Below are 27,915 nucleotides of genomic sequence, written 5' to 3' on the forward strand. Positions count from 1 at the left end.
TTATTTAAAGCCCTAAAACAGGTATTTTAGGTTCATTTACAAGCTTATTAGCTTGGGAATCTCCAACCTCTTCCAACAAGAAACTACAAGGTTAAAATCTAGATCTATTGTGCAAGTTGATGTTCAGTTAGAGGATCAAAGTTTCTTATTTGGCATGAAGAGCAAATCTCTGGTTTTCCTCAAAATGAAGAGAATTACAGGGCCACATATATAGATGATAGTATAAGATACAAGCCAGCCATTGGGCTCTTCTTCTAGTCTCAGAGTGGTTGAAAAGCTACTTAAACTTCTCTTTCAGACCACTGTAATTTTCTTTGCATGTAAGTTAGTGGATGCTTTTGTAGAAAGACAGGTCCCTTGGGTTCAGAAGGCCAAGTCAACTCATCTGGTGAACAGACACTGTCTTGGAAATGGTGTGTGAGTACTGACTACTCTTTAAATGTACTCATCAGACTGGAGCTCAGGCATGTGATTTAGTTAGTGTTCTTGTCATAAACTGCAGCAGGGGAAAGGTTACAACACTAGCAGCTGATGACAGAAACGTGTCTGGTAATTGACAGGGGCGCTATTCACTCCCCATTCATGTCTTGACTGGGACTTCCCAGTTATTGTGCATGGGATTTTTCTGTAGAGTGGAAGAGGGAGACATCGTTGGGGTGTATATGATTGACAATAACAATGTTAAGCTGTAGGGGAATTCTGAGGCTCTGAGGATTTTCAGCCTGTGCAGTGCACCCTTTGAGAACATTCTAGTTAATCGGAGAATCCAAGAGAAATGTATAGTGCTAGAGAATACAGAAATGGTGTCGGTTACATCAACTGGCAACATGTTAAGGAGAACATTGGCAAGCACTCAAGGGTCAAATCTTACTATGTCTGGTAAATCCCTTGCACACTGAGATTTGTGAAGAGGTCACAAGTCAGAATAACTTTAGTTAAGGACTATTCATTAGCACCATGCTCTAACCAACTGAGCTAACTGGCCATGTTTTAAATAATAATAATAATAATAATAATAATAATAATAATAATAATAATAATAAATATGTATTTTTTGAGACAGGGCTTCTCTGTGTAGCCCTGGTTGTCCTAGAACTTCCTCTGTATCAGCTGGCCTCAAACTTAGAGATCTGCCTGCCTCTGACTCCCGGAGTGTTGGGATTAAAGGCATGTGCCACCACCAATTGTGTGGATTGGTCTGTTTGTGGGGCCTCTGGCAGTGGGACCAGGATCTATCCCTAGTGCATGAGCTGGCTTCATTGGAGTCCATTCCTTATGATGATGCCATGTCTTGCTCAGCATTGATGTGGAGGTGGGGGACTTGGTTCTGCCTCAACTTGATATGCTAGGCTTTGTTAACTCGCCCATCATGGAGGCCTCCCATCATGGGAGAGTCAACAAAGTCTGGCATATCAAGTTCTGGGGAGTAGGAAGGAGGTGTAGAGGGGAACAGGGGGAGGGGGGAGGGAACTGTGATTAGTATGTAAAATGCATAAAACATAAAATTTAAAAAAGATTATTTATGTGAAGACTGTAGGCAAAAAGGCATCTATCAGCACTAGGGCTGGGAAATCAAACTCTATATAGCCTTGAGGACCTGAGTTCTAGCTCCAGAACCCATGTAATACTGTGGTAGACAGCTGTAATCCCAGTGCTAGGGAGGCAGAGGTATGGAGAATTCCTGTGGCTCACTGTCCTGCCAGTCTAGCCTCATTTTTGAGCACCAGGTCACAGTGACAGGCTGTATTTCAGTAAACAAGGCAGATGGCTCTTGAGGGATGACAACTAAGGTTAACCTCTGACCTTCATATATGCACATGAGCACATCTGTAGTTTCACACACATGTGAACATGTTTGTGCACACACAGAGATTTGTTTATGTTCTTAAATCACATCTTACTAAGGAAGAAACTAAAGCTCAGTGGGATTGAGAGACTTGCCAATGGCTTCACTTTTACATGTGACAAAAGGGACATACCTAGTCCCAAGATTGACTTATCTTCTCATGTTGTGTCCTAAAAGTCAGTTTTATTTAAGGGAAAAATATCTTGAGAATTAATGTGTTATCCTTAAATGTGACAGGGCAGCTTCTATTCAGGATGAAACACCTGGAGCTACCATTGTACTGTCACTTAAGAGTGACTAATCAGAATGGTTCCATATTTGTATGTAATATATATGGTTTTATAAAAAAACAATAATGATAGGCATTTGCTTTCTACTTGGCAACAGAGTCTGCCATTCATGAGAAGAATGTTCATATATCATATTTTTATATAAAAACAAGATATGTGTGATAATATTAGTTATGAATTTGGCATACCACCTAGCATTACCTAGAAGACAACCTTCTGTGGATGCCTGTGAGGGAGTGTGTAGATTAGGTCAACTTCTGGTCATGCTCATGAAAGACTCTTTCAACTAAGTTGATTCCCATGGGAAGAAACATCCTAAAGGCAGGTAGTACCTTTCCCTAGGCTCAGATCCCCAGAGAAGTAAAGGAGGAAGCCAGCAGAGCACCAGTGTTACTCTCCCTTTGCTTCCTGACTGCAGAAGCAATGGGACCAGCTACCTCCGGTCCCTACTGCCGGGATGTCCCTGCAATAACGGAACATACTTTGAATGAGCCTTCCTAACTTGCTTTGATTGGCGGGGTATTTTTTTTTTTTAAATCACAGTGACTGTCTTAGTTTCCTTTTCCGTGGTTGTAGTAAAATACCCTGACCAAAGCAATCTAAGGAAGGAAGGAGCTCTGCCCACCATTGTTGGGAACTCAAGGCAGAAGAAACTTGAAGCACCTAGTCACATGGCATCCACAGTCAAGAGTGGAGAGCAATGGATTAAAGCATGCAAGTGTTCTAGCTTGCTTTCTCCTTTTTATTAAGTCCAGAACCAAAAGTCCAGGGAAAGGTGTTACCCACCAGGGACTGTCCTCCTATACCAACTAACATAATTAAAACAATCCCTTACAGACATTCTCCCAAATGATTCTGGACTGTGCTGAATTGACAATTGAAACTAACGGTCACAACAACAGAAGCAGGATTAAGACTGTATGGAAAGTCATGGTATTTATCACAGAACTATTTCAGCAGCATAATTATAGCATAAATTCTATTTTCACCAAAAGTCAATGTTTTATCTAACAAGGAAAGGAGACAAAAATGCTTGAATGACATCTTAAAATATTAGGCAGATTGCAAAGGTTAACCATGAAAGAAAGTAGGCTAGGTAGGCCCTGAAGAAAGAATGAAGAATTCTAATGAGGATTGAATTTCCAGTTATTTTAGTCATAGAGTAATTTACTTTAAGAAAAAAATGGAGCTGGGTGCTGGGGACACACGCCTTTAATCCCAGCACTTGGGAGGCAGAGGCAGGCAGATCTCTGTGAGTTTGAGGCCAGCCTGGTCAACAAACTGAGTTCCAGGACAGACAGAGCTATTGCACAGAGAAAACCTGTCTGAGAAAAAAGGAAAAAAAGAAAAAGAAAAACAAATGGAAATCTAATTTCCCTCACACTGACATTTCACCGACAAGGGTCACAGAGTCTCTGAACATTTAAAGAAGATTCACCTTTCCCCCTCTGTCAGCAGATTTTCTCTGTTCAACTTCCTCCTCCTTGAGCACCTTAGAGAGAAAATTGGTTCTCACAGAGTTCACCAACAACCCGTTGACTTGTCAGATCACAAAATGCTGTAATTGTGTTCTTTGTGAGAGCTCTTAGGTGGTCTTATCTTCCTGCCCTGTGAGCTCCTTCCTCACTCTTCCTTTGTAGCCTACTCCTCAGCACACTGGTCAGTCATGGCTCTCCTCTCCTGGACATTGGAACCTGGTGGGTTCCAGACCGTCATCATTAATGCCGACTTACCCTACAGGTTTCAAATTCTTTCCACAACTAACATATGGAAGGTGATGGTAGGCCTCATCTTATCTTTGGACTGAACAACTTCCTCCTTTTCCACCTGACAGATTCATCTGTCAAAAAAGTTCTTTATTGCATACTTATTCATCTCTTGTATGTGTCTATGTAGTTTGTTCTCTTCTTCTACCACCTGGGGATTGAACTCAGGGCCTCTGGCTTGGTGGCAGGTGCCTTTACCCACTAAGCCATTGCATCAGCCTATTAGTCTAGGATTCTGGTCTTCTTTACTGGTGGGCAACACTTTGAACTGTCCTCAGAACAGACTACCTTTCCATGCCACACTGACTTCCCTTCTACCCTCAGTGACATGCTTCTTCATGTTGCTCTCCCTGGTACCCCGCTGATAGGAGCTGTTCAGGAAATTCCCCCATGTCAACGTGGGATGGCATTTCAAGCCCAGGCCACTGTGCAAGCTATGCTCATGATCATTCTGCTACAGGTGCACAGAGCAAACTCTGCACAGAGCAAACAATTTTACAGGAATAGGTTATGCTCTGTGCGAGATGAATCATCTCTCTGAAGGCGACAGGTACACAGGAGACATTTATTCACATGGCCTCTAATGAGATGATTCAGCTTTCATATTATGAATCTCGGCATTTCCAGGGAGTGCTTTCTTCACCATGGTGCAGACTTGGATTTTTGTTTTCCTTTTCAAAAAATATCCTTTGGCTTTGAAAGCATGCATCTTAGTATTTCCATTGGCAGGGAGCTCCAGGGTGACAGCATCGGAGGATAAAATAGGACATTCTTTTTGCACTGTTTTGAATTACAGAGGCTGTGGTACTTGTTAAAAATGGAGGGAGGGATAACCAAAAAGCATGTTTATGGAGCTTTCAACATTTACTTAGTGAGATCTATCCCACGGTCTGGGAATTCTGGGAACTAATGCGTCTCAAGAAGAGACAGCTTTAGTTTCAAAGGACTAGTTAATTTACTAAATTTATTCTGTGACCAATCTTTCCTGTAAAGAATCTAGTGTCACTGGCCAAATCTGGTGAGCAATACCCCAAGTAGCATTTGAGACTGTGAGTTAGAGTGGGAAAGTTGTGTTTAATCAGTGGTTCATATCAAACCAGGCAATGAAAAGTTTGTAAGTGTCATATTAATGGGGAATAATCAGTGCACTGCATATTAAGAGGCCTGCCATCTAATCTTACCTTTACAGCAGGTAGCTTTCCCAACCTATGAAATGAAAACATATATTTCTATCATCATTTTTTTTCTTAGTGGAGATACTTTTGTTTCTTATTTTGGCCTATAGTTTCAGGGGACATTAATTCATCATAGCAGGGAAAATTCTTTTGAGAAGATGGGAGCTTGTGGTGGCTGTTTCCATTACAAGTACAGGCAGGAAGCAGACAGAGATGTAGACTCGAATCAGGCATGCAATAGCCCTCAAAGGTCTACACCAAGGAGCCCATATCTGCCAACTAGAAAAGGTTTAAACCTTTAAACATTAAAAAAAGGTTGTGCAGCCTCCCAAAACGGTGTCATAAGCTAGTGACCAAATATTCAAATACATGAGCCTGTAGGGAACATTTTACCTGCAAATCACAATACTATGTCTCATACATAAAATAGCCAGAGGAAGAATGATTCTAAGGGAAATGGAAAACAAGAGTTCAGGGTAGCTTCATCCAGGAAATTTTCAGGTTCTTATTCCCTATAGCCATGGCCTGACTGTGCTGGCTAATGTTGGCACAAACTAGAACCATTTAGAAAGAGGAAATCTTGAATGAGAAAATGTCCCCATCAGATTGGCCTGTTAGCAAATCTGTAGTGCATTTTCTCTGATGGATGATTGACATGGGAGGGTACAGCCCACTGTGGAAGGTGCCACTCCTGGGCTGGTGGTCTTAGGTGCCATAAGAAATCAGGCTAAGCAAGCCACGAGGAGCAAGCCAGTAAACAGCACCCCTCCATGGTTTCTGCTTCAGTTTCCGCCTTCAGATTCCTCCCTTTCTGGAGTTCCTGCTCTTATTTCTCTCAGTGATGGGCTTTTACATAGAAGTATAAGGTGAAATACAGTTTCTTCCCCAAGTTACTTTTGGTCACAGTGCTTTATCACAGTAATAGAAACACTCAACTAAGGCACTGACCATCACTCATCATCAAACAGAAGTCATGTGAATGTGGGGGGAATGGTAGATCATAGCTCTTGAGTTCCAACTTTTAATCGGTCTAAACAATAAAAACCCAGAGTCAGATATAGAGGGAAATGCTGAGTGATCAGAGAGAAGGAGCGCCTTTAACTTCCCAGCAGAAAAGAGAGCCAGTTCCTGTTTTTTCTTGCTTATATCCTCTTTCTCTCCCTCCGCCCACCCCCCTCTCGGCCTAGCCATCTTTACTTCCTGTCATCCATCCCACTTCCTGTTTCTTCCCAGTCATCTCACTTCCTGTCAGTCTGTACAGACCTCTAGACCTCTATGGTTAGCTAGTGGCAAGCTCCATCCTCTGATCTTCAGACAGGCTTTATTTGTACAAGCAAGGTATCACTACACATATACACATGCTATGTTGGGTACTAGTATTACAGCAGCTCGTATGCTTCATACTGTCTTCAGCAGGCAGTAAGGAACAGTGGGATGTTTCAAAGTGTTCCTCAGTAAGAAGAACCAGCCAGGAGGCTACTAGCTGAAGAGGCAAGTTAGGGGGGACCTGGAACCTTTAGCTGACTGATACTGCCAATGTTTCCCTTTTTCCTGCAGAAAAGGCCCAGTGCACATACAGATTTTGTTGAGTGTATTTTGGGCATTCATGGCTCATGTATAAGACAGTATCTGAACCTCACTTTCTTGACATTTCTTTTTGAAATGGAGGACTCAAGGGAACAAAAGAAAGAGACTGTGTTAGGAAAGGATGTGGCTCTTTCAGAAGGTGACAGTTCACAGCAGTTATTACAAAGTATGCCACACTTCAGGCTTTGAGGAGACTGTAGGGATACCCAGCAGGAACACACTCTGCTCCCCTTTCTACAATGAAATGCTGATAATTTTATAAGGAGGGGTGAATTATTGAGTGAGAGACAGCTGCCAGTGAAGTATGGATGAGAAAAGCAAATTTGAAAGAAATGCTACATTATTTTAAAAGCCTATATTGTGAAGCCACAGCAAAGCATTTACATTCATTCCTAGACATAGAAACTTATTTTTTCAACCCCTGTTTCCTTAAAAGGAAGTGAAACCAGTCACACAACAACAGTCCCCATCCATGGTGACAGCTGCTCCATGTTTTGATTCCTAACGCTTTTTAGGCTCTAAATTACATTTTTTTCATGGTGCCTTTTGTTCTTCTCCTTTGACCTAGCCTGGAAAATTTAAAGGACATTTCTTTCTTTCTTTCTCTCTCTCTTTCTTTCTTTTAACTTTCTTATTAAAAAAAAACTTAAAAATTTCTTTCCTAAATTAAAAATACAAAAATAATGAAATTCTAAAAACTCTGTATGTAAAGGACATTTTCATTTGAAATTATGTAAACAATATTATGACTAAAATCCATGGTGCAAGGCAATTGAATTTTTGTACTTTCTGCAAACCCAAATTGCTTGTATCTGGGTGAATGAATAGGAGAAGGGACAGGGAGGGGTAAGGAATGAGAAGGCAAGGGGATGAAGACACTCAAGGTGCATTTAACACAAAAGCATCTTCATGGAATCTATCACTAGGTGCAATGAATATAAACAATAAAATACCATATAAAAAGAGAAACTGTCATGTCTTTTATGCTTAGCAAATGCACAGACTATAATTTTAAGTACTAGACTTGGGCAATTATGATCCACCATGGACAAGTACAGTTTTGACAACTCTACTCTAGTTTCAGGCTAGCTAACAGAGAGGACCCAGGCAAGGCATCATGCACTGTCATTCAAAAGGCCAATGAAGCTTTTAAAAGCTACTTTGTTCTTGATCCTTAGTCTGTTTTGTGACAATTTGATGCTATGAACAAGTTGGGGTGTTTGATTATTCAACACATGTAGTCCCATAGATGTCTATGAGGCAGGGGAATCAAATCTCCCGGAGTGGGCTGGAGAGATGGCTCAGTGGTTAAGAGCACTGGCTGCTCTTCCAGAGGTCTTGAGTTCAATTCCCGGCAACCACATGATGGCTCACAACCATCTGTAATGAGATCTGGCGCCCTCTTCTGGCATACAGAACACTGTATACATAATAAATAAATAAAATCTTTAAAAAAAATCTCATGGAGTATAGTTACATACCACATAAAAATATCTCAACCAGTGACAGGTATTAGGTAACAGTGGTCCTTGATTATAACAGGGCTTAACATTCCCTCTCTTAGTGACAACTTAAGCACTGATGATGATACTGGTATAGATGATCACCTCTCCTGTAGGTCACGTGAGCACACAGGACACAGATCTATGAGTAGTACACACTTGCTATGGAATGTTGCATTTACTACTGTACTTTTTATTGGTAGAGTGCACTAGTACATATAATGTCACAGGGATGGAGAGGTGGTTCAGCAGTTAAGAGCACTGACTGTTCTTTGGAGGATCCATGTTCAACTCCAGCACCCACATAGCAGTTCACACCCACTATAACTCTAGTTCAAGGGGATCTTGTGCCCTCTTCTGGCTACTTCGGGTACTGCAGGCATGTAGTGCATAGACACATAGATAAAACACATATAAAAATAAAATAAAATAAAAATAATGTCACTCGCTCTTTCCCATCTTGCAAGATGGCAGGTGAAAAAGCCGAGAAGCCTGACACAAAAGAGAAAAAGACAGCAGCCAAGAAGGCTGGTGGTGATGCCGATGGTGCAGCCAAAAAGGGTGACCCTAAGGTTAAAAAGCCCAAGAAGGGGAAGCCCCATTGCAGCCGGAACCCTGTCCTGGTGAGAGGAATTGGCAGGTACTCCCGATCTGCTATGTATTCCAGAAAGGCCCCATACAAGAGAAAATACTCAGCTGCAAAAACCAAAGTTGAAAAGAAGAAGAAAAAGGAGAAGGTCCTTGCTACTGTCACTAAACCAGTTGGCGGTGACAAGAATGGTGGTACTCGGGTGGTTAAGCTTCGAAAAATGCCCAGGTATTACCCTACTGAAGATGTTCCTCGGAAGCTGCTGAGCCATGGCAAGAAGCCCTTCAGTCAGCATGTAAGGAAGCTGCGTGCCAGCATCACTCCAGGGACTGTCCTGATCATCCTCACCGGGCGCCACAGGGGCAAGAGGGTGGTCTTCCTGAAGCAGCTGGGCAGCGGCTTGCTACTTGTGACAGGACCTCTTGCCCTCAACAGAGTTCCTTTTCGAAGAGCACACCAGAAATTTGTCATTGCCACCTCTACAAAAGTTGGTATCAGCGAAGTTAAAATCCCCAAACACCTGACTGATGCTTACTTTAAGAAGAAGCAACTGCGCAAGCCCAGGCACCAGGAGGGTGAGATCTTCGACACAGAGAAGGAGAAATATGAGATTACAGAGCAGCGCAAGGCAGATCAGAAAACTGTGGACTCACAGCTTTTGCCAAAGATCAAAGCTGTTCCTCAGCTCCAGGGCTATCTGAGGTCTCAGTTCTCTCTGACAAACGGGATGTATCCTCACAAACTGGTTTTTTAAATTGCTATCAACCTAATTAAACAGCTTCATATGTTAAAAAAAATAATGTCACTCATAAAAGTAATCCCAGGATCTACACCAACAGCATCCATCTCCTGCCTAGGGAGTCATCAGTGAGCCACATGGGGTGATTGGCCTGCATGGTCTAGGTTTGCTTAGGTCCAGTGCATAGGAAGAAATGGCCATACTTACAGTTTTCAGAATACATCCCTATTGTTAAAGTGACAAATGTATCCTTTAGGCATCTAACAGAGTGAAGCCCAACTTTAAGATTATTGTAGAGTGTTTTGATTGTGAAACTAACAAAGAACTGGGGCCCGGAGAGATGACTGAGTGGTTAAGAGCACTGGCTGCTCTTCCAGAGGACCAGGGTTCGATTCCGAGCACCCACATGGCAGCTCAGAACCATCTGTAACTCCAGTCCCTGGAAATCTGATGCCCTCTTCTGGTCTTTCCGGGTAACAGTGAGGTACATGGTGCATAGATGGACATACAGGCAAAATATCCATACACATATAAGTAAAAAAATAATTAAAAACTAAATTTTACCAGGCAAATAAAACAATACTCTATTTCAAGAACATGGTAAATAGAGAATGAAAAGCAGAAGCGCATTTTTAATACCACGTAACCTTATTTCCAATGCTTATACAGAATTTAGAATGAAATAGTTTGATTTTCTAGGATAATTTCTGTGTTGTAGCCACATGCTGCTTCTAATCTTTCACTATTGTTGTGTGTGTATATGTGATGTGGTGTGTGTGTTTGTGTTTGTGTGTGTGTGTGTGTGTGTGTGTGTATGCTCCTGCATGTGCAGTCATGAGTGTGCTGTGGCAGAGGTGCGTAGTTAGAAGACAACACCTCAGGGTCGCTTCTCTGCTTCCACCATGTTGGTTCCAGGGATCAAAATCAGGTCACCAGGTTCGAATGGCAAGTCCTCCTGCCTGCTGAGCCATCTTGCTGGCCCAACATGCTGGTTTTTTAATTTTGAACTACACTCTTTGAGAGGATTCTATTATTCTAAAATGCAATTTTCCATTGCCCGGGGAGCTAAATCATATTTAAAGCACACTCTGTGTCGTATGCTCCTCTTAGCGCACCACATGTAGCATCTCATTTAATTTTATAGCTTTATGAGGTATGGGTTCATATTAGTTATTTGACAGACGAGGCTTGTGAGGACTAGAAAGATGAACTAATTTATTATCGGTCACACTGATGGTCACAATTTGATCTCTGGCAGTCTGACTTAAGAGCTCCCATACTGCCTCACTAGGTCTTTCGTGGATTAAGACTTGTACTCAATAGTCTCTGTAGGAGTTATGAAAAAAAAAAACATAACTATGACGGAGATAGCAACCCCATCTAGAACTCTCTTTTCTTCATCTGAAATTAAATGCAGATTAATCATGTATGACTTTCCCTAACAGAGAATCATCATTTAGGAAGCAAATTTTATACTTATAAAATTTATAACCAGTCTGAGCCTCCCTGGTGGCTACAATGCCTGGAGGTTTTCTGGGCCTGCAGAGTTCTTGACCAGTTGTAGCTTGTCCATCATCAAGGGAGACCACCAAGTCACTATGAGGACACACTTCCATCATTTGCCCCGGCCACAGTGAGGTGAGACCATATCAAAGACCAACCTCAGTGGGCACCTGAAAACAGTGGAGGCCCTGTGGAGGATGGCTCAGCCACGTGGGCCTTCTGCTAGGCTTTAAAATGGGCCATGGAGACCCAGTAGCCACTGCTATCCTACTAGTTCTACTTATAAAATGGGGTCTTGAAGGACCCCCAAGCATAGGGTTCGATGGGAAGTTCCAGTGAGTCTAGTCTTATCTTGAGCTATCCAATCCATGGAACTCTCACAGATTTTGAATTGATCAATTTTCACATTTGTAGGGGACAGTGAGCCACGCCTGTTAGAGGCTGGCTACAGGTGTGCCTGACCACGCCTGTCAGGGCATGGTCAAGGTGAGGTCAAGATGATGCAAGATGGGCTCTTAAGGGGTTGCAGAGCACATGGGAGGCCCCTTCTCCTTGGCCTCGCTGCTCGGCTGCCCTGGGCACACTCTGGCTTGCGTTTGGCTGGTATTTATCTCAATAAAGATATCTTGATCTTACAGACTACCGATTGTCTGTTGTGGTCACGAAATACACATTCACTACACTTTGGGAGTCTGGACCCAGAGAGAGACGTGTATCGTGGACATTTAGCATAAGACAGGAACCTTGTAGACTAGATTGTCTTTCTCTTTATGGTTTGAAGGGGGAAAAAGAATAAACAGATATCCTGAAGCATGTCAGTGGTTAAATTGCAACAAAAATCATATTCTTTGGCTCTGATTTCAGAGATTTTAGTTGGCTGACTTGACCTTCCTTCTAAGCACAGCATCTGAGCTTTCAGATTTGTGGTCACAAGTCCCTCCCTCTTCACACCATGCCTTTGCTGGCAAGAGCGCTGTGGCTAAGGCTACCACTCTGACTCACAGTGCTCTGATTATACAACCAAAGGCAACAAACTCCTACGAGGAAGCATGTAATTAATAAAAAAAAATCCACTACATTTAACACTAGGTGCAATCGCATTGGCTATTCCCTTAATATTCCTGACTCTTGAGCCATCATGACCCTGTTGTTTATAGACAGGTGATCTTATAATTATGATCTTATTTTTACCCACATCCATAAGAAGCATGTACAGAAGAAAACATGACATAAGTAATTTTCTATTTTTTACCTTACCAACATTTTAATGTCAGTGTTGAGGGAGTTAATTTTGCTTATGGGATGTGTGCCTTACGTCAGTGATGGTTTTCAGAAATTTCTCCATGCCCAGTGGGCAAGTAGTACAGGTTGTCAGGTTTTTATGGGATGAAGCTTTGGCACATGCACTTACACTGGGTCTAGTATGGACCTACCAGGAGCAGCTACAGCAGCAGCACCAGCAGAAGCAGCAGGTGTTGTTGGGCCTCTGGTTTCCGGGTGCTTGAGACACAGCCTGTGTTCCTTCATTTTGGGATTGCTGCCTTTTTCTCATTTCAGCTGCTTCAGAAGCCAGCTGGCTAGAGGGAGACAGAAAATACAAGGTGTGAAAGGCCATCATAAAGGCAAGTGAAGGGAAACAAGATTAGACATGATTAACCAGAAATGAAAATCCCAAAACACTGGAATGATCTCTTCTCCGAATAAGCCCCAGGAGCTGGAGAGATGGCTCAGTGGTTAGGACCACTGGTTGCTTTTGCAGAGGATCCAGGTCAATTCCCAGCACCCACGAAGGGACTTGCAAGCAGCCTGCAACTCCAGTTCCAGGAGATCTGATGCCCTCTTCTGGCCCCTGCAGGCACTGCACACAGATGATGCACATACTCACATGCAGTCAAAACACTCATGCACATAAAATAAATAAATCCAAAACAGTATTTGGAAAAAAAAAACCTCCAGAAGAATTAAGTTATAGTATCAAGAAATAGATGAAAATGCAGTTAAAGACAAAAATAAAAGATTAAAGCTTAAAAGATTGGGCACAAACAGTGGGGAAACACAGAGGTCCCAGCACACACATAACAATTAGCCTGAGGAAAGAATTAATAGACTGTCAGGGATGTAATATTTTAAGGGGAGTTGGCTGGGAACTTCTCAGAAGAAAACAAAACAGAGACTCACAGTGAACGGACACACCACATGCTGAGCAGGATGAATAAGATAAAAAATAAACCCACACTTACACATACAGTAAGACACAGATTTACAAAGCCAAGGGGGGAATGTCGGATTAATATCAGAGAAATAACATTTTGATTGATAGAAGCTGTTAACAAGCATGGTAGTGGGGAGGAAAAATAATACTTCCATATGCTGAGAGAGAATGGACACTCGGGAATTTTATATTCAGCTAAGTGAAAACCCAGGAGTGGGGGTTATTTCTGACAGACTCCATATATTACTTAAGCCTGCTGGACTCTAGTCACAGGAAAATGAAATCAGAGTTAGAAGCCATGTCGTGTTAACAATTAAGCATTGAAATTGGTATATGACACCAGACTTCATGACTGGCTAAGATAGAGCCCACAGTTTCTCTGTTTAGAAAGAATCAGAACTAAATTTAAAGCTATGTAAACTAGAGAAAGGGGACACTGACCTTCCCTCCTATTGAAACTGATCTTGTAGACATCACAATGTCCCCATATCTTTTAATCCAAGAGACATACTTTCCCCCTATTTACTGAACCATGGTGGGTTGAATGTCAGACTGTCTCAGTAAAACTCACACTGAAGCTTAACTCCTCAACATGATGGCAGTAGGGTGATGAAAGCCCTAACAAGTCATTGGATCATGGTGGATCTACCCCTGTGAAAACAGGAATGAACTTCCAACAAGACTTAACTCCTCACATGAGAGGGTCATTTTACATCAGCTTGCCCCAGTCTACGGTTTCACATATGCCTGCTTGCTGTCTGTTTTCTGCCCTGTATTGACTTAGCATGTGGCCTACATCAGAAACTAAGCAGATGTTGGGGCTTTATCTTCAAAGTTCCCAGCCTCCAGAACTGCAAGGTCCAAAGCAAGCCTTTCTTTATACATCGCTGAGCTCTGGGTATTTCGTTATAGTGATGGAATAAATTTAGACACAGCAGGCTTATTGGTAGCATTCAGCATTAAAATGGACCAAATTACACCCCAGATCCATACATTAAATTCCTGTCCTGGTCCTTAGTGCAATGGTAATAAAAAGGTGAGGCTTTGGGGGTAATCAAATTAGGAGGACGGACTCCATGTGAGTAAAATTACTACCTTTATATAACAGACCCCAGGACAGTTTCCTGCCTTCTTCCATGTGAGGATACTAATAGGAGTCAGCAGTTCACCAGAACCTGGCCATACTGGACTCCAAAGGCTGATTCCCAGCCCACAAAACCACGATAAATACACCCCCCTTGTTTATAAACCACCAAGCCAATGGAAATTGGTTACAGCAGCCCACAATGAGTAAGACAGACACGGATGACTCTTGGGAGTACTATCCTTGCTTACTTTCCTGGGCACCACCCTCACTGATGTCCTTTCTATCTCCCCTGTCTCTTCCAGGCCAACATGGGTGTTTTCTTTTCATCTCCTTCACCTTCAAAATTAGGATCGCCACAATGATCTATCCTGCATTTGATTGTTTTTTTTTCTTTCTTTCTGACATCATTGATTCTTTAAAAAGTAGATCTACTAGGCTTCTACTAAAATAAAAACATCCTCAAAATATGATGCCCAATTGAGATTTTTTTTTTTTCCTTTCAGAATCCAGCCTGGTTGACATCTCTTTGTGGATTTCTCAACTTGGCACCTCAAATATAACAAGTCCTAATCTATTATCTTTTCCCAAACTTTATTTCTCCCAGTTTTCTTAATTTCAGTAAGTGAAACAGCCTGACATTCTAATCTTTCAGACCAACATTCTGTATTCCTCTCAGGCCCCTCTATTCTATCCTGACCCCTCATCAACAGATTGGCAAATGTGAGGCCTGTTAACTGGTCTCCTCGGTCCTCCCTCTGGCTCTGCCTCCTGGCTCTTCCCATTCCATCACAATTACTCCTAACAAGCAGCTCACTTTTCTTTAAAATACAGACAAGGGAGGATCAGGCCTTCCATGAGGGATCATCAAAGTCTGACCTGAGGAGTGGGTGGGGGGTAGGATGGGAGGATGGGAGGATGGGAGGAAGAGGGAACTGAAATTGGTATGTAAAATAAGATTGTTTTTAATTTAAATAAAAATTATTTTTTAAAAGAGGAAGAAAAACAGATCAATCATTTCTGCAGAGTCTTCCATTTGACCCTGCTCAAACAGCTCCCTGCATTTTCTCATCATACTGATGAGTGGAGCCAAAATTCTTGCCTTCATCATTTCTTTGACTAGTGCACATTTCTCCTCATCTTGTACTCTGATTAAATCGCTGACTTCCTGGCTATCCTCAGCCATGTCTGGTACCAACATGTGTGTTCAAGCCTTTATACTTCTTCCATCCTTGGGGCTCAACGCTTTCATGTCTTGACTCAAATATCACATTGTCTATGGACACATTCTATGACTGTTTTATTTACAGCTACAACTCATTCTGCTTCTATTGTGAACTGTCATCTTTTTCCCCTTAACTTTTCTTTCCGTGGGACATCATCACTGGATTACGATAAGTTTTACACATTTTTCTAACCAAGTAAAAAGTAAATTTAATGAGGATGGGGAATTTTTTTCCTGCCTTTCTTTTCAATGTTGTAATAATGTGTGGCATATGGGGGGTCGGGCATAAATATTTGTTAAGCTGGTGACGTTTACACATAGTCCTATTAATGACAAGGAAAGGACAATGAGGCCTTTTATATCCAACATTCAAAACTATCAATTTCCTAGACAGCCAATTCAATTATGTAAGAAAAGGCGAGTAGAGTAGGAAAGGGAAGCATGTGTTTGCTGATTTATAGGTGGAGTGGTTGCCTACAAAGCAATTCCAAAAGATTGAGGGGACACTTCATCACAGACAGCCAATGAATCAGTCTTGCAAAGCCATTTTATTTCTAAAATACCAGTACTGGCAATCAGAATATATTTTGAAAGGCATAATTCAAATAGCAAACTTTTAAAAAGTACTATGTCTAAAAATTATATAAGAGCTTGGTGGAAAAGCTATGAGGACTCTATAAAACATAGGGTCTGCTCTGAGACTGGCTATTTTCTCAGACAATGGCATCAAACGTCTTTTAAATGTTAATTGCCATCAAATCATTCGATAAATTCAGTGTGGGTATAATAAAAATATTAGTTATACCACTCTCAGAACTTAACAAAAGGATTAAAAAGTCATAAAACAACAACAACAAAGGGCATTGCAAAAGTCAGACACTTCTGGAAGTAACAACATAGATGAGTGCTAGTCCCACCTATCAATGTAATACTATGGCAATTAAAGATATAGTTACTTTATTTTATGTGGGTGTTTGCCTGCATGTATATCTGTGCACTACATGAATTCTTGATGCCTGCAGAAGCCAGCAGAGGGCATTAGATCCCCCAGAAGTGGAGAAACAGATTGTTCTGAGCCCCGTGCGGGTCCTCTAGAAGAGTAGCAAGTGCTGACCTATGGATTGAGCAATCTCTTCAGCCCCTGTAATGATAATAATTTTGATAATGCAGAACAGAGACTAAATAGATAAATGGATCAACAGAATGAAATTCCCAGAGACTTGGGAAGCAGAATCAAACACAGTTGCAACCATGCCAAAAATGCAGAATATTTCCGTGTTGTTCATGGTACACACCTGAAAATAATAGTGCTGGAGGGAACTGGCTGGGGTTTATCAGTATACACAGAAGCAAAATCTGTATGACTCATATTTTCATCTTCTAGACCTCATCAACTTCAGTTTTCAAGCAAAACAAATTTTAATGTCATAAATAAAACATGAAAGCATTGCGTTAAATGAAGCATAATTCTTAGATACTTTTGAATATGTGCAAACCGATTCTTTTCATCCCTCTCCTTGACTCTTTGGGAAATAAAACAGAAGAAGCCGGTCTCTCCTTTTCAAAGAAGCTTGTACCTGCTCCAAACTAGGACTTTACATCAAGCTGCCCGAGAACCCCCAAGATCCAGAGCAGAGCACAGCAGAGCTAGCCAAGTGTCCAGTTAACAGCCCCAAAGGTTTCTCTCACACCAGCCACATTCAGAAATGCTTCATTTAGTCTTTATAATAAGATTCTGAGAAGGCTGAGATGGAATCGGTATTAATGGTCCTAGCATCAACATTACCTTCCTCATCAAGGCCTAAACAAATTAGGTAATCAGGAAAACCCAGAAATTAGGTACCGTGACTGGGGAGGGTTGTTTCTCTGTTTTTTAAATACTCATGTCTTCTGGGGAATGTTAAAATTCTGATCTCATTTCCAGCTGTGCATAATTCTATTCTTCTATTTTTCCTTTTTCTCGGGTTCTCTTTTGGATCAGATGCAGCGATCAAAATCATTTTATAGGTTGGAGACTGGGACATATAAAAGAAGATAAAATTTAAAGGGATAAATTTAAGGATGATGATGTGGGGGTCTCAAAGCAGCTGCTTCAGACTAGGATGGGAAAACCACAGCCTCACAGCAGCACATGAAAATGTCTAGGTATCTGCAGGGTTATATCAACTAGCTGCGCTTTGTGAAGAATAAAACAGTTAATGGGAATTGAGAATCCATTAGCAGAAGGGTAATTTCTAAGAAAAGCTGAGGCATGTTTTCTCTGGGATGGTTAAATATTATGTTCGATTTTTGTCACCACCACTTATAAAAGAAATTTAAATGTGTTCAGAAACTAAGAGGTGGGTTTAGAAAGAAATGCATATTTTTTTACAATTCTATTTTTATAATAAAGACAAATACACTCTAGACAAAGAATCATAACCCAGAATTTGAAATGATGACTAAGATGAGAATATGTGTTTACTTTGCAAGGGCCCCCAAATGTCCTCACAAAGAAGATGGATGTACAAACAGAAGATACTGAGGCTTGGCTTAACTGTGGGGAGAGATTCAAATGATGCCTTCATGAACCTTCACGCCAAAGCCGAGCAACACTTGAAGGAGGCTAACTTCTGGAGGTCCGAAAATCACACGGATGATTAGACTGAAACAAAAACCTCTCTTGGCTCTGAGGCCACATGTTCAAAATACAGTTGAGAGGAAGGCAGAGAACCCCTGTTTATGTCAAATGTCTACAGTATCATAGTTAATAGCATTAAGTAGTATTTGTTTTGTTCAGTTACTTTGTTTTTTAATAACATTGTAAAACTCTTAAAAGGACAAGGCACATGCTTCTCTCTCTCTCTCTCTGTGTGTGTGTGTGTGTGTGTGTGTCTGTTTATGTATGCTTCTTTGGGATCACAGTGTTCTGTCTGCAGTAGTAGATACATAATAAATACTGATTACTGATAATGGTAGGTACTGGTGATTCCTTCCTGCTTGTTAAAGTGTCTATTTCTCTAAGGCAGAGATTTGGAAATTTCACATGCAGTACCTGTTGAATCTGACTTTGTTCCTCACCTCTTCCCAAACTCTCCCTCATCAAGGATGAGTGTGAACTTCAGCTATGGGTCTAGACAATTGAAGATGGCTGAGAGGAAAACACTTGCATTCTATCTGAAAGTTTATGTAAAATTTGGAGATTTTGAATCCAACTTTGGAAGAAGAAAGTCCTTACATCTTCTTTAATGATTAGGATACTATGATAATGAGATGGCCCATTTTGGAAAATTAGGAAGACTTGAGAAAGAACTGACTTTGTACATCAAAGTTGGTTCTTGTGCCAGAAAGATGGCTCAGCAGGTAAGAGTACCTGCTACCCAAGCAAAAGGACTTGAAATTACATCCTCAGAACACGTATTAGAAACTGGGTCTGGGTAAGCATGTGCCTTTAACTCCAGAGCTGTGGGGGTGACAGGACAAGAAACAGAAAAATCTCTGGGTCTCACTGGATGTAAATGTAGATCCAGGTTCAATGCCAAACTGAAGTGTGGTTCGTGAACAAGCTCCCAGTTCGTATTGCCTGGGTCCAAGTCTTGTGGCTACCATTTATAGGAAGATCTTTGGGTAGTTATTTAGCTTATGTCTGTGGCAGTTTCCTCACTGGCCGATAGAAATTAACAATAATAGAGCATATCAGCCCATCAGTATAACTGTGGCAATTAAAAGAATTTGATGCATCAAAGACTTGGACCAAATCCTGAACTCACACTAAGTACCCAGTAAGTGCCAGCTTCATCAAGGGAATACTGGAGCAGGTTGTTCCCCACGTGCCAGCAAGCTGGATGCTACAGTGTTTCCAGGCTACAGATGGCAAGGATTTTCATCAGTATCTTCTTTCTTAAGCTTGTTTCAGTTCCTCTGTGATGGCTTTTTATGTGCATTGGTTAGGATCTTTCTGTCTCCAGGGATCTACACAAAAGCTTACTCACTGAAGAAAGAAGACTAAGGGGGTTGGCTCTTCCTATTCCACTACTACGCTGTAATTTTTATCGAATGTAAATGGACTGAGTCCCGAGTGACTCATAGTACCCACAATCAGCTCGTTATCTGACAATGCACATCATTATAATTGTGGCCATCTTGTCATGTTTAGGGAAGGCGTTTCCACTCAATTATGTCTTTATTGACTCAATGTTGAGCCCCCAAAAGGTATTTGCTAGATAAGCCAAATTTGAGAGTCTCTGTTTAGCAGTATGGCAGACAAGGAAGTAATTCACCACACAAAGATAATTATTTTTAGTTGTGATGTGCTTTTTTTCCCCCTTGGAGAAAAGCAATGCCTCAATGCAATTTTTCTGCTCGGTTCTCTGCTTCAGCTAGGTCAGCATGTCTTTCTAACTGAGCAAGTTAGATGTTAGATACCACTTCCTATTCCAAGTCTAGATATAAAGCATTGTACCCACACCAGTTTTTAGGTTGGGAGGGTATATATTTTAATGTTGTTTTTTAAAAAAATCAATTAATTAAAAAATTCTACTTATTATTGTGTGTGTCTGTGTCTGTTCACACTCATGTCACAGTGCACATATGAAGATCAGTTGACAGTTTGAGGAAGCTGGTTCTTTCCTTCCACCATGTGGTTCCTAGGGATTGAATTTAAGTTGCCAGGTTTGGCAGCAAGTACCTTTACCTGCTGAGCCAAATTGCTGGCCCCCAAAACCAATATTTTCATGAATGTATTAAAAATATCAGCTCTGGGGAGATAGATTGGTTAGCAACAAACTTCCACACAATCACGAGGATTTGAGTTTGACCCGTAGTACTATCGGGCTGGTGTGGTAATACATACTTGTAAGCCCAATATTAGAGGAGAGACAAGAGGCTCCTGAGGTCTTGCTGGCCAGCTAGCCTAGTCAAACTGGGCAGCCCCAGGTCCCACTGAGACAGTCTGTCTCAAAGAGTAAGATGGATAGTGACCGAGGAGTGACACCTGAGGTATACTTTAGAAACCCACCTGCATCCACACATACATATGAGTGTGCACACACAAACATAGGCATACAAGTGCACACCTATGGCAGAAAATCACCCAGGACTGGTTGAACTCTAGTTATCCCCAATTATCTACAATTTTGCTTTTTGTGATTTCAGCTTTGCTCCATCCTGCACCATTCACCCCAGGGTGTGAACTCCCTTTGAGAACATATCTGTGTGGTATGAAACCACCAACAGTTATTCATGTAGTTCCCTTATGTCACTTCATAAAATCCCCAAAGCACTGTTGTCAATCAGTGTATAAACAGAGCATAGTCCACAGTTTCAGGCACCCACTGTGGGTCTCATGATGCAGTCTCTGCAGGTAAGGTGGGTTATGACTGTCCTAGTCTTCCTGTGCCCACGACTCTCATCATTCTCTCTCATCTTTGTCCCCATTTGGGCAGAAGCAGGAGATTTTCCTCCATGTCCATACAATATGGTGAGCCAGCCACATGCATCTGTGGCTTCTCTTGCTGGATTCCAACTCTGTCTCTCCATCTCCCCAGCATCCTGAAGAGCTGCTTCCTCCAGCTAATCCTGGAAGACACTCCCAGCGTTGGGAAGGCCCTGGCCACTGCTTCACCTTGCTTGACACCACACATTGATGTAGCGCTTTGCCACTTGAGGTCTCTGACAAGACTCTCACCATTCTCTGGGCAGAATCCGGGTCTGTCATCTCAGTGCTCTTGTTGCCCGTGAGAGAAGAACCAAGATTCCCTCTGAGCACCAAGAGTTTATCAGCTGCAGCTTGTTTTTCTCAGAGGCAAAAAGATTTAAGTGAGAAACATCTCTCAAAAGGGACTTCACAATTTACAAGTAGCCACCAGTATCTATATTTTGCAAAGTAGTATAATCTGGTATTTAATTTTCACATGCATTTTAAAAGTTACAATATAATTACATCACTTCCCTCCATTGCTTTCTTCTAATGCCTCCCATTTCCACACCCTTCAAATTCATGGCCTTTTCTTCTTATTGTGACTGTTGTCTATATCCATATCTATCAATATCTTTGTGAATATGTAAATACAACCCGCTGAGTCCATTTAGACACATATATTTTAACATCAGCTGTTTCGACACTCCTGTGTGCTTGATCTATGAATGTGCTTAACCTGTGAGATTGGTTGTTGTATGTTAGAGAATCGAAGTAAGAGAAAGAGAAGTTTCTTTCAGCCAGGTGGGAATCCAGGCTTCCTCACAGAGGCCAGATTTACACAGATAAGGCAAAGGGAAAGATGATCCCATTGCTTAGACATTTAGGAGCACCTGGAAGACAATTAGATAAAATAGCATTTCCGGGTTTTGGTCGGTTTGGTTTGGTTTTAGAGATAAGGTCTCACTGTGTAGCTCTGGCTGGCTGGCCTGGAACTCACTGAGATTCACCTGCCTCTGCCTCCAGAGTGCTGATATTAAAGACATGTGCTACCACACCCCACTACAATGTTTTTTTTTCTTAAGAATAAGATTTTATGGTTGGGGAAATTGCTCAGTTGGTCAAATGCTTGTCATTCAAGCATAGGATCTGTGTTTTATCCCAAATACCTCCCCAACACACACACACACACACACACACACACACACACACACACACACACACTGATTTTTACTTGTCTTGCTCAGGATTTGAATTATTTTGGGACACCAGCATTACCTTATGGTGAATGATTTGAAAATGGAGGAAAATACAGCAAGAACTACTTTAGTCATAGACACTAGAATCTATTAGCATGGCCCCATTAGATAAAAAAAAAAAAAGCCAGCATTTAATACAGAGCCACAGTGTGCTTACTTAGGGAAGTACCAACAAAACACTCATTCACATGACATATGCCTTTTTGAAACCAACAAATAACAGTCAAAGAAGATGTGCTCTTTACTTCCATAAAGAAAATGGGCTAGGTTAAAATAAGACGAAGAAAACAAACTCCAGATATGACAAAATTATATAGAAAAACAAAACGACTGTGAATGAAAAAGCATGGCAGAACAATTTCCTTTAACTGTAATGCTTCATGTGGCTCTTAATGATGGCTATTCAAACAGGGTTGTTGCTATGGAGACAATGCACACCAATGCTTAACATGCAGAGGGAAAAACATTACCGGAGTGAGGGAGGAGCCATGGAGAACTGAGCACATTGTGTATGTCCCCCGGATGCCTGGGTTTAATGTAACATACCTGAATGTGACTCAGCTATCTTGTGCTTCCCTATCAAGGAAGGAACCTTTGTTTCTCTCTCTCAGGTCACAGCACCTTGTGTTTTGAAGATTAACTCTGTTTTGGAATACTCCCAGATACATGTAGGATAGCAGGCGCCATGCAGTCAAGTCTTTCCAAAACTAAATAGCATCTATCTAAACTAATATATATCTGAAGAGTGTCTATAATGCTATGATCAGATAATGAGTAGTTTTTTAGAAGCCACACGATGCAAAATCAGCCCTAGAGAATTTATACCATCTTTCCCTGCAGTCCATGACCTTACCATATATTTAATCAGAATAATGTACTTTTAGCAATAATGTACGTTCAGCATACTGGCCCTGACTTGTTATAGAGTTCATAGCAGTTCAATCTCATTTTGTAAAATAAACACACTAACATCCAGGAAATACCCAAGTGATAGAACCCATTTAATCAGCATTTGTCATACACATTGCCAAACACTCTCATTCATCCCAGGAACAGAGGTCAGTGACCATCAAAGCCTGTGCTTGCCAGTGAAAGGTTCCACCCTAAGGCTAAGCAGCAATTCCCAGACTCCCAGGAAAACACTCTCTAAATACAGACCTGAGGATAAGCAGTGAAACAGCAGGATCTCCCTTTTTTCTTGGGTGGGGAGGAACTATGATGCTTTCCTCTAGTTTCACTATGCGCAAGAGCTTCAGGGAAATGCCTGCAAGAGCATTGGCCCCCATGGGTCTAGCTCACAGCAAAGCATAAACAAAGCTGGGGAAGCTGGGAGAAGTGGGTCTTGGCAGTAATATTTGAAACTTAATTAGATAAAGCATACACAGCAAACACTCAATGATGCTGCAGGGTTGTCGATGAAGCTAACAACAATTCTTATAAAAACTATTAGCTAGCAAGTGCTCAATGATCACCACTCCTCCTCAAGTTATGACACCTTGTCATTTCATTAATGTCTGGGTTAGAGTGTCACTTTCCTACTATTGTCTGTGAAAGATCAGCCATGCAAGAAGACTTCTGTTGACTACTCTGACAATTAATAATACAATGAAGAGCCATGCAAAAATGCAATCCCTGATTACTTTTTAAATGGCATTTAATAAATATAAAATAACTCTGTCAAGTGGCTGTGAAGTTTTTAATGTGTACTCACACAGTTATGGTACATTTTTGGTGGTAGGTCTGTGGTTCCCAGCCTTCCTAATTCTTCCACCTTTAATACAGTTGTTCATGTTGTGGTGACCCCAGACCATAACGTTATTTTATTGCTACTTCATAACCTTAATTTTGCTACTGTTATGGGTCATAATGTAAATATCTGATATGTGACCCCAAAGGGGTCACGACCCACACATTGAAAATCACTGTTGTAGCTCAATAACAACCATTTGCTAATGAGAACAGATAACACAGAGAAGCTGGATTTCAGCACTTGACTACATATGAACCAGAATTTTCATGAAGCCCTGCTACACTCCGATGGTCCTCTAGCTGTTTGGGAAACCATGTTGAGTTCTAGGTAAAGCAATTATAAAAATCAAGGTAATGTCATTGTTAATTCATGGAATTCTTGTGAGATTAGATGAAAACCACTGCAGTAATTTGGCACAGTACTAGGCCCATGATGAGCCCAATGTATGCAAATTCTCTCTGGTTTTAATATTTTGTACTTTCTCTACATGTGATTGGAGGGTGAAAAAATCTTCCAAATTATTATTTATATCTTTAGCGTCTAGGGCAGTGTCCAACTGCCACAGGGAGATCAGTTAATGCTGGAGATTTCTCATGTAGAAACAGAAGTATGTCTGAAGCATAGGAAATGTATGAACCATTCACACACTGTTGGAAAAGTATCAGAACTGCTTGTAAGTCAAAGTCATTCAAACTTTAAACTCACAGGCAGATGCAATGAAGTCAGCACAGCCCTCAGCAAAAGTTGACCTTATGAACTGCCTGTTGGGTGTCACTGAGGCTGGTGGACATGGGTTTCATAACTAAACAGAGGTGGGGTGCAGACACTACTTTCACTATTGAGGACTTTTTTTCATGCATTCTCGTGCAATCTCTAGTACAAACCCATGAAGTAAACACTGCTGTTTTATCATCAGAAAACCAGACAGATCACCCTGACACTGAGTATTCTGCTAATACCAAGGTTTACATTAAAACTGCCTGTCTCTAGGGTCTATGATCTTTCTTTTTGAGTGGACAAACTTCTAAGATAAAACCTGTAGTGGGCTGAAGAAGTGATTATCACCATAAATAAGAACCATCTGGCAAATGTCTTCCTAGGTAATGGGTATATTCAAGGTGCCCTGAAAGGCTTGTAGGCTATGGTCATCTATGATGTCAATTTTCAAGTGGGCTACACTTCAAGTGTCATGGCACTATGGCTTGGAACCACCAGAGTTACTTATTTGGGAAGCCTATTGAGATACCTGTTAAAGACCTGTCTCAAAAATAAACGGTTTCCATTTCATATGAGTTATGAAACATTTAATCTAAATTTAAAATAAACAGATTTGCAAATTTAGGAAAGCAGTGAAGACACAAAGTCACTTGCCCCATTGTCACAAATGTTTCCCCAAAGATATTCCGCAGTATTTCAGAGAACAGTGTAAAAATGCAGTCATTAGAATTACACTAAGGAAAAGTTTCGGTATCTATTTTATTTATTTTGGTGTGGGGGCACACATGCCATAGTGCACAGGTAGACAGAAGACAAGCTAGGAGCAGTTGGGTCTCTCCTCCCACTATTCTCTGGGCATTGAACTTAGGTTGTCAGGCCTGGTGGCACCCCCTTACCCATGGATCCATGTCTCCAGCCAGGGGAAAACATCACTTATTCCTGCCACTATCTTGTTCTGCTGAATGAATGCCCCCTCAGTCCTCCTCAACCCATCCAGGAGATGCAGGAAAGCAGGCTTGCTTCACTTCAGACAGCCCTGGGAACATCTGCTGCTTTTCCACCCTCAGCTTCAGGTGTCACTGCCATGCCTTTTTTGCCACCAGGACACTCTGAAATCTCCAGAGGGCTTGGCAGTCAAGACTGTCTGAGGTAATGGTAGTAGAGCCAAATTTTAATAATAGTTAAAAAAAAAACAAAACAGGTGTGGTCAAATACAGGGAAACCCTAAAATATGGTGCACCACACAGGAACTAGGGAATAGGTAAGAAATAAACTGACTACTGAGTCACAAGGCACAAGAGAGACTGACTGACAGGAGCTCAGGTCAGAGGGGCCTGTGTAGGGAAGCCTCTGTCTCAAGCATTGGCCTTACAGGGCAGTGGCCGGCCCTGGGGATTGTGTACTTCAGACAATGAACCCCAGCTCCTCCCAGTGATCTATGTTTAGTCTTTTGATAGTTCTGACTCCTAGCTTATGCTTCTAGACCAGGATCCTGGGACAGAGGGGAGCAGAAAAGAGAACATCCCGGAAGAACAAGTATTGGATATCATGTCATGAGGGTGACTCTGTTCCTGGATGTTTTTGTACTCAGCAACTTGTGACCAAATATTCCTGACTGTACGAACATCACTCTCATGGTTAGTTTTAATTGTCAACTTGACCCAATCTAAAATCACTTGGGAAGAGAAACTCAGTGAGAGACTGTGTAGATCAGGTTGGCCAGTGAGAATGTCTGAGAGGACTGTCTTGATTAGGTTAATTGATCTGGGATGTTGCAGTAGCCTGTAGGTCGAAGAGTTCCTTGGGTTTGTGCCCTGGACTGTCCATGAGTAGATAAAGTGAGCTGAGCCATGGACACAGGTGTGTTCATTCTCTTTCTGCTCCTGACTGTAGATGTGACAAGCCCCTGCCTTGACTTCCCCATGATAATGGACTATAAACTGGAGCTATAATCCAAATAAACCCTTTCTCTTCCCTGAGGAGGAGTTGGACCCCTCGAGAAAACAGCTGTTTTTAACACGTGAGATAAATTTCTTGCATTTCCCAAGCTGTGCCTTGTTGACTAATGGTTCTCTGCTGGCTGCTCATTTCCCCGTAATCACTCATTCAAAAGTCAGCAGAGTGCAGTGGATCCCAGGGCAGCTTTTGAATTTTGATGGCAGGCAAAATCAATTCAACAGCAGTCTATTTCTCTTAATAATACATTGCCTGCATATTTTTGGCTCTGCCTCCCTTGTTCTTAATGAGACACATTAAATACATTATTAAGAACACTATCCATCTTCAACAGCTTCCTCCCTGGAAGTCTCTCTGTTAATACAGGATAGGTGGCAGGCACAGGGAACCCTCCAGTTAGGATTTTGATGTGATTGCAAAGTAGATGAAAAGATACTTTTCCTTAATTCTCTAATTGGCAGGAAGGAGATTGCCAGCCACAGATGCCAGGTGTGCAGAAACTATAAACACAGTATGGTTTATTACAAACTTCTACCTCACTTAGTAAATGGATTTTGTGAGGGATCTTTATCATCACCACTAATATGATTGGGTGTGTGTGTGTGTATTGATAGAAATTCATAAATAACACCAAAGAAAGATGGTGCATTGACTGGTGGGTGGATGGTTGGGTTACCTCCTGCACAGGGACCTGAGGTTGGGAAAGGGATGAGAGTTTCTTTCGAAGTAGTCTAAAGGAGAGAAGTTTGGCAAGGCCAATAAGGTGGCTCAGTAGATAAAACTTTTGCTGTAAGTGTCATGACCTGAGTTTCAATTTCCAAAACTCAGAAAAGGCTGGGTATGGCAGTGTTTGTCTGTAATTCCAGTATTCTTAAGGCAAGGTGGGAGAAAGCCTGGAAGCTAGTCAGCAGAAGACAGTAGTTAACAAGACAGACCCTGTTTCAGACAAGGTGGATAGTGAGGACTGACACTCAAGATTGTCTTCTGACCTCTGTATGTGTGCATACTCACACAGAGAAACATTCATGCTCACACATATTATATACATAAGGAAAGAGAGAAAGGAGAGAGGAAAGAGAGGGAGACGAGAAAGGGAGAGGGGAGGCAGGAGAGAGGGAAAGAGAGGGGGGAGAAGAGGAGAGGAAAAAGGGAGAGCAGAGAGGGGAGAGAGTGAGGAAACGGAAGAGGAGAGAGACAGAGACAGAGACCCTGGCAAGCACAGGCCATATCTGCTATAGTTAGTGTGGTTACACATGGAATCATGAGCTTGCCTTTCCCTGATGCTAGTCAGAACAGAGAACAGAACTGGCAGATTACTTC

The 27,915-nt window shown here is 41.6% G+C and overlaps 2 protein-coding genes across 4 annotated transcripts in view; one reads left to right on the forward strand and one right to left on the reverse strand.

Moving 5' to 3' along the window:
* The window catches only part of Rgs17 (regulator of G protein signaling 17), an 85,874-nt gene that overhangs the window by 18,370 nt on the left and 39,589 nt on the right, over positions 1-27,915 (reverse strand). For 2 of the 3 annotated variants that reach the window (XM_027401029.2, XM_027401030.2), the window contains exon 2: positions 12,431-12,574. In XM_027401029.2, the coding sequence (XP_027256830.1) occupies positions 12,431-12,549 (119 nt within the window). In that variant the 5' untranslated portion in view covers positions 12,550-12,574. Of the gene's footprint in view, positions 1-12,430; positions 12,575-27,915 lie in introns of those variants that run through there. The other variant, XM_027401031.2, reaches the window with a different exon arrangement.
* LOC100770677 (60S ribosomal protein L6) lies at positions 8,620-9,555 on the forward strand. Its single transcript, XM_027401028.2, has one exon. The coding sequence runs from the start codon at positions 8,634-8,636 to the stop codon at positions 9,507-9,509; it is 876 nt and encodes a 291-aa protein (XP_027256829.1). The 5' UTR covers positions 8,620-8,633; the 3' UTR covers positions 9,510-9,555.

Source organism: Cricetulus griseus, chromosome 2, assembly GCF_003668045.3.
Source record: "Cricetulus griseus strain 17A/GY chromosome 2, alternate assembly CriGri-PICRH-1.0, whole genome shotgun sequence".
NCBI lineage: Eukaryota > Metazoa > Chordata > Mammalia > Rodentia > Cricetidae > Cricetulus > Cricetulus griseus.